The 7,459-nt window shown below is 26.9% G+C and overlaps 1 protein-coding gene across 2 annotated transcripts in view; it reads right to left on the bottom strand.

The window, feature by feature from the left end:
• Positions 1–4,136: 4,136 nt before the first annotated feature.
• LOC135925921 (band 4.1-like protein 5) overlaps positions 4,137–7,459 on the bottom strand; it is a 42,441-nt gene continuing 39,118 nt past the window's right edge. Inside the window, exons 14-17 of one of the 2 annotated variants that reach the window (XM_065461504.1) lie at positions 6,825–6,873; positions 6,491–6,585; positions 5,214–5,394; positions 4,137–4,750 (exon numbers count right to left, since the gene is read on the bottom strand). In XM_065461504.1, the coding sequence (XP_065317576.1) occupies positions 4,550–4,750; positions 5,214–5,394; positions 6,491–6,585; positions 6,825–6,873 (526 nt within the window). In that variant the 3' untranslated portion in view covers positions 4,137–4,549. The remainder of the gene's footprint in view (positions 4,751–5,213; positions 5,395–6,490; positions 6,586–6,824; positions 6,874–7,459) is intronic. The other variant, XM_065461503.1, reaches the window with a different exon arrangement.

The raw sequence follows: 7,459 nt of genomic DNA, 5'->3' as shown, positions 1-7,459 counted from the left end.
GAGATGTGTCTTTATATATACTATTAAATAAATTAAAAGTCAGTCTAGGTTGATATTGATGTATTGCTATTTGATGATCGAGATATGGAACAAAAGTGAATCTCTTATTTGCTTTAAAAAAAAATTCAACTTAATCTCTTCCTTTTGTTAAAAATATTTGTATACAAGAAAATATTTAAAACTTCTACCTTTTGTTGCTATAATAAAATATTAGAGGTATATGATTTGGCAAATTAATGGCTATGATTTATTGATCCGAGTAATACAGGAATCTTTGAAATTTAAAATTATTTAATGCACTTTTTTAAATTTTAAACTAAACCTCATTTTCGCCATCAGATTCCCGTATATATCGAATATTTAATCTACCCCGTAAATTCCAAACAATTTCGCTATAAATTTTTCATATTATAATAATTTTTAGGAAAAAATTTTTTTTTACCTATAAAATTAATAATTCATAAGCAAATTCATTCCCTTTGCAAAATTAATTTAAATTCACAGAGTAAGACACCCTATACTAGCCAATAATTTTTTTGTACAAGCTGCTTGACCTGTTTAAATTCTATAAAGTCAGCCCCCCCCTGCTTTTAAATTTTTTGTAAGAATTCACATTTTTAATATCTATATCTAATTTTTGCCCTATGTCAATTAAGGCTTTTATATTTCTCCTCTATGTCTATCTATTTCTACAACAACAATTTTATATATCCGATTGCTTTTAATATCTGTATTCATTTGTAAATAAATCGTAATCATGAACAAATTGTTTAATTTGTAACTTTCTTTCACATTTAATCAAACTAGCTTTGAAATTCAAAAAAATATATCAAAATTTTAGTGCCAGGGCTGACTATTAATGTTACAGCGATATTTAATATAAAAAATACCCCCCCCCCCTCCCAATTATTTTGTCTGACCTGACCAATTTTTTAAAAAATTTCTCCACCCCAATGGTGTTTGAAAGAGGTTTTGGGCTGTCGGACGGATTTTGCAGATCTCTTCTATATACATCCTGGAATAAGATTCCAGCAGAATCATATTTCAAAATTTAAAAAAACGCGCCCTATAAATGATTTGGGTTTGAAAAATTGGCTATCCATATATGTTAAAACACTATGAATGACATATATATATATTTTTAATAAGTCCTGTGATTGTAATATTGATTATCATCATTTATATTTTTAAAAAAATTAACATTTAATTTAAAAAAATATACTTTGTTGTGTTGAAACGTTTCTAATGTTCATCATAACACATATCCAGAACACTAATAAAACGAAGCTCAAAATCTATGCTTATATAAATAAATTAAATTTCTTAAGTCATTTCAAATGAGAATAAAGGGTCAAAGAAGTACTTGATAAAATCTAATTTTTATCATTCGACATGTACCTTTAAAAATTATTTCCTCTTCAAAAAATTTTATTAAGAAGTTATTTTAAGTAAAAATATCAAAAAAATATGTTAATGACAAGGAAAAAACATATGATTAACCTTTAGATCAGTAATCATCTTGGATTAATTGAATATTATAATCAAACGAAAGTATGGAAAATTATTCAGATGGATATCCGACAATAGAATGTAAAGTAAAAATGTTAATATTTTTGAGACCTTTTTAATGCGATTTGTTAGTTTGTATATATATTTCTTTAAAAAAATAATCTTGGCATAAATTATATTTTCCTTCGCTAAAAATTTTGAAAAAATACCCTCAAAATTATCAAAATATTATTTGTTCCGTAAATAAATATTATTTGGTTTCTTTCCATGAATAATTTTGTCATTAACGGTTATATATAGTTTAATGATAATGTGTATATTGTAACATGATACTTAAAACCTTGAAAATAGATTTGGGATACTTATTAATTTTTTTTAAAAAATTTAAATTATAGCAGTTATAGCATTAACAAAAACTCCATAACTGTATTATTTATTTTTAAATTCTAAAAATATTGCCAAAAACCCGGCCTGGAATTTTCTAAAAAATTTGTCAAGGCCTGCCCCAAATTCACGAAAAGTCAGACCCGTCCTGGATCGTTAAAAATACACCATAGTGTAACTAGGAGGGTGGTGCGGGGCTCGAGGCTCCTCAAAATATTTTGAGCCCCAATTAAAGCTCTTCAATTATCTCCCTTCTGGTTGGCTATCTATTTCTATAACAACCCTAAATCATTGTTTAATAACTCTATACTGTATTTATTATTGGATCACATCATAAATAACTTGTTTAATTTTTTGCTATAATTAACTATATTATTTACAGATTTAGTATTTTAGTTAAACTGCTCTTAAAATACACATAAATAAGCAGGTTATAATATTTTTTTCTAATAATATTGATCAAAATATTAGCCTGATATTCAAAAAATGTCCTGGATGCCATAAATATTTTATTAAATTGTCATCCCGGCCTATAAGGAATAAAATTATTTTTATCATGTAAAAATATAGAAAATCATATTTTTATTCATAATTATCATTCCATCCATCATATAATAGTCTATTTACCTCTATTGTTTTTTTTATTTAACATTTTATTGTATAAGAAAAGAAAGTATTTATAACTTTTTGGATACATTTTAATAAAAAATAGGTTGAGGAGAGATAGAGTGGAATTCAAAAATAATCTGTGAATTGAATATTATTTTTATTTTACAACTTTTTTTCCCCATTAAAAAGAAATCCTATATAATTAGAAGTATAAAAATGTTATGAAAGCGCCAAAATCCGGCCTATAATTCTTACCCGGCCCGTTTTAATTTATTAAAAAAATTCCTGGCCAAGCCTGCAGATTTCTATTATATATATTTAACGTTTTTTCAATAAAACTTTTGGAAAATATAATTTTTCATATAAGCTTATTTTTTCAAAAAAAAATGTAACAAATAACAGAGACCAGTAAAAATTATTTATTTATACATTTATTTGGTAAATATTTCAGGACCGTCAAAAATGGAAAAGAAAAATCAGAGGGATAACTGGACTACCTGGGTAAACCTAGCGGAGATGATTTGACATAAGGTGATAAAATCTATAAGGTTAAAAATGTAGTCCTTGTTCTTATTTGTTTAAGTCTAAAAATTCACCATTTCGAATTTTAGAAAGAAAGGAGTCTATTTAATATTTGGTCAGAGCCTAATAACTTAATAATAAGGTGTTCACTTTATCCGTTATTTTTCAAATTTTTCTAACAAAAAAATATATCAATATTAATTATATTCTATAAAAATTTGAACAAATATAATATAAATTCATTATTATTATAATAATTATAAAATTTGAATAATATAATTTTTAAAGTCTATGCATAATAATAATAAATTAAGAGTTTATTTTAAAAATGGTCTTAAAAAAAATAGTGTTATAAAAAAATATATATACATATTTAATGAAATTTTAAAAAACGACGCGACGTGGAAAGAGACAAATAAAAGTGATATAAAAAAATATATAACTGCAATTTAAATCTCCCATCATAACTTAACATGCGGTAATCTCCTTTAAAATGGAGGGTATGCTTATTAGGTTAAAAGGATATTAAATAACTTAAAAGAAAGAAGAATAAAAAAATTAAGTAAATCCTCCTTTTTGTAAAGTATCATTTTAAAACTTATTCTACTAGAGTGTTCTATATAGAATTTTTTTTTGATAAATCAATTCTTCATTCTTTAGGTAATATATTCTTTCTCGTATCAACAATTTTTAAAAAAAGTGAAAATATAATTCAGAATAATGCTTAATTTGCATTATTACATTTTGATTTCCTCCTATTAAAATAAGAGAATTATTATATATATTTATTAAAATGAATCGCCTAAAAAAATGGATATAGAACATTATAATACTAAGTCGATGATATTTAAAATGATACTCAAAATTCGAGAATAAAAGGTAACATAAATAAAAATGCTATTAATTTATGTATGCTTAAAGTTAGCTGTAAAATTATCTTTTTTAAAAAAAATAAATAAATAAATAAAATTTTAAAAAATTGGTTTGGTTTTGTATTTTTTTAAAAAAAAAAGGTAAATGAATGGAACAAAAAGCCATTATAAAATGTTTCTTTTAAAAAACAAAATGTCTAGAAATTAAAAGATAAAATAAATAATATATAATTTTTTTTATTTAAACCGATCCCTAAAAGGGTGCTTAAAAAATATTGGAAAAAAAATGGAGATCGCCAAGCTTAAATGATAAATATTTGGGTCTAAACTAAAATATAAATCTGGGTTTATTTAAGGTGCTTTTTTAAGCTTTAGTAATTTTAAATAATAAATGCAAGTTTTTACAAATGTCATGAACAACAAATTCTAATTATAGTGTAACTAACTTTTAAAATTTAAAGAGCAAATAATATATTTTTTAAACAAAATTTCAGAATGAATTGGAATGTGATATATTTGATGTGATGGTTCCCATTTCCTAAAAGGGGGGAGGGGTGGATTAGGATAAATTAATCAACTAAAAAGAAAAATTAGCACTAGAAATCTATAAATAATAATAATACAAAATATATTTCAAAAAAAATATATTCGTTTCATATATCAGTTATCATCAAAATTTTTCTATTTACAGCATTATTATTATTATTAGAGGCAATATGATGACCGTTTAAAAGTTTTGCGTGGTCAGCAGTGTTATCGATAAGATTTGTGGAATGTTCTCTAGGTGCGTTGAATTCAATGCTTTCTGTCGTTAAAGTCTTTTGAGGCTTAGGAAGAGAGATGGTTTCATTTGTCTTTTTAATCGAAATGTCAAAAAAAATGCTAATAAAATTTCTTTATGAAGTTTACTTTTTAAATTTTAACTCTAATTCCTTTAAAAACATCCCATAATAAATTGGAAGAATTTTTTAAAAATATGATAAGCTTTTGCTAAATCTTGAATTTAAAATGTAAAGAGAATTCAGATAATATTAATGTATTTATAATCAAGGCTCCTAAAAAAAAAGGTTCAGCGAAAAATCTCTGAACCAGGTTCAGGTTCAGTGTCCAGAAATTTTTTCAAAATTACATAAAAAACGATTACTTTTTCCCATTCTTACACTATAAGCTCATATCTCCCCTTAACTCATTATAATTTTCTCTTCTATCGTGATAACTTTCTTATCTTTTTTAAAAAATCTTTCTTTCTTCCATTTAGCTTATTCCTTTAATAAATGTAAAAAAAATTTAATGAGGTTATTGCTAAGAAATCAAAACCTCGTCATCGACGGGACTGTCCTCGGAATTTTCGGAGTTATCGATTTGGTTGACGCGGTTGTTGGAGCACGAATCTTCGCCGCTCAAACTGCTGTAGAGAGAGGAGGCCGGGCGAGCTATAGTGACTATCTCCGGGTTAAATCTCACGTTCTTATTACGATGTAAGGAGGAATTTGATTCGCTTTTATCATAACAAAAAAAACATTAATGCTGAAGACCCGCAAAGATCAAATTTTAGGCCCTGTCAGGATTTAACCCCCCCCCCCCCCATTTTCAAGCCAAGAACGGATATAAAAAATGTGTTTTGGGTGGGTTTGGATTTTTCAAATTTTACCATTTTATGGCCTCGGTCCGGGCCTGCGATACCAAAATTTATAAAAATTGATTGTCATGTTTTGAAAATTAGTGAGTTTTTAAAAAAGAATAGACAAGAATTATAAAAAGAGATAAAAAGATGTACACTCGCAAACGGAGAAAAGTTCATGAGAAGGAACAAATATTGTGGCTTTGGATGTAAGAGAGATATTATTTATTGTTTTAAAAAAGTCAAGATTTTATAAACGTGGTTTATATTATACCATTAATAAAAAATATGGAGTTTTCTTTTTATTATCAAAAATTTAGGTCTGAGATAAAAATCTTACGGGGGGGGGTCTGGAATTTCATTAAAATTCTTTTTTTTCGGTTGCGTACTAAGCTAATTTATACCAACGATTTAAAAACTAGCAATAAAAGGCTCAAATCAGGATGCAGACTCAGGAGATTTCAATTTTTATACACGATTCGGGCAAGGGATCATGAGATTCGGCTCTTAATAAACTTTTATGCCCTTTTTATACATAAGCTGGAATGCAATTCCCAACAATATCAAATCGTTTTTTCTGTATTCCTATAAATGATTTAAATATTAATGATTCCAGCATATTCTGATCTCCAGTATAACCCTGAGACAATAATTAAGGGAGCGAAATGCAAATCCTAGCCCATAAATGTGAATATTAATTAGATAGACTAATATGATTCAGGGCATATAGAGAAAGAAACTTGCGGAGAGTATTCAGTAGAGGATGATCTCAAAACATTTATAAGGCAAGATGTTAAAATAGAAGTGAATGTAATAGTTCTTAGAGCGACGATAAAAATTATGACAATTCTATCAAACCAAGGGCGGCCCTGCAAAAAGAATGTAATATCATTTTCTTAAAATATATTAATTTTTTTGGAGGGGAAAAAGGATATAACGAAGAAATTGTATTTTAAAAAAAAGTATATCATACTTCCGCCGCATGATGGGAGAAGAATATTTGAGTTGGCCTGACCTTGGGCTTCCATGAAGTTCCCAATTCATCGGGAGTGAGCTAGGGTTTATTTCCTGTGTTAGTTCATTATTAAATATGTTGAAGATAGAAAAATTAGTTCAGTTAAAACTCATATTGTTTCAAGAAATTATATTTTTCTTCACAAAAAAAAAGATTTTTTTTAAGGAACAAATGGAATGGGTGTGACCTGTGAATCGATGAAATTAAAAACCTAATATATAAAAGGTAAGTAAAAAAATTACGTACGGTAATAATATTTTTGGACCAGAAATTTTAGTATTTATACATTTACTTTTTCTTCGTCAGGTGTAGTTGGACCATTTGTCGTTTCGAATGCTTGTCTTTAGAGGAAAAAAAAATGTTTACAAAATTTAACAAGTAAAATGGAATAACCAACTATCATATTTATAAAATAATGTGGTATGTATGATATGTCATGAGTAGTGTTGTTAAAAAGTCCGATTAAGATTATAACCAAAATTAACATTATGTAAGCCTAAATATTTTTCTCATAGATGGCAGAAATTCTTGGACATTTATCTGCCTAATCTCGATGCTTACATAATATTATTCTTGGCTAAAACTCAATCGAGTCGTTTTGAAAAATAGACCCAGATCGGGCTTTTAAAACAACACTAGTCAAGAGATTTGAAATGAGATCCAGAGCCCAGATCAAATATAAAAACCAGATCACATTTTAAAAATATCGAAAAAACTATAGCAAGAAAGAAAGATAGACGCCAGAATCAAGATTATTCACACAATTTTTAGTTTGCATTTTACACGAATGAAAAATTTAATTCTATCTACCAATAATATAATATTTTAATTCGCCCCCTCCCCCTACCACCCACACTCCCGTTATAACGGTCGAGACCAGAATTAGAGATCTGTCCCGACCCGACCTGTAGGACTAGAGATATACGG

This window comes from Gordionus sp. m RMFG-2023, chromosome 3, assembly GCF_954871325.1.
Source record: "Gordionus sp. m RMFG-2023 chromosome 3, tfGorSpeb1-WG-v2, whole genome shotgun sequence".
Taxonomy (NCBI): domain Eukaryota; kingdom Metazoa; phylum Nematomorpha; class Gordioida; order Chordodea; family Parachordodidae; genus Gordionus; species Gordionus sp. m RMFG-2023.
Note: the sequence above shows the minus strand (reverse complement) of the source record. Positions and strands in the feature narration are given on the sequence as shown.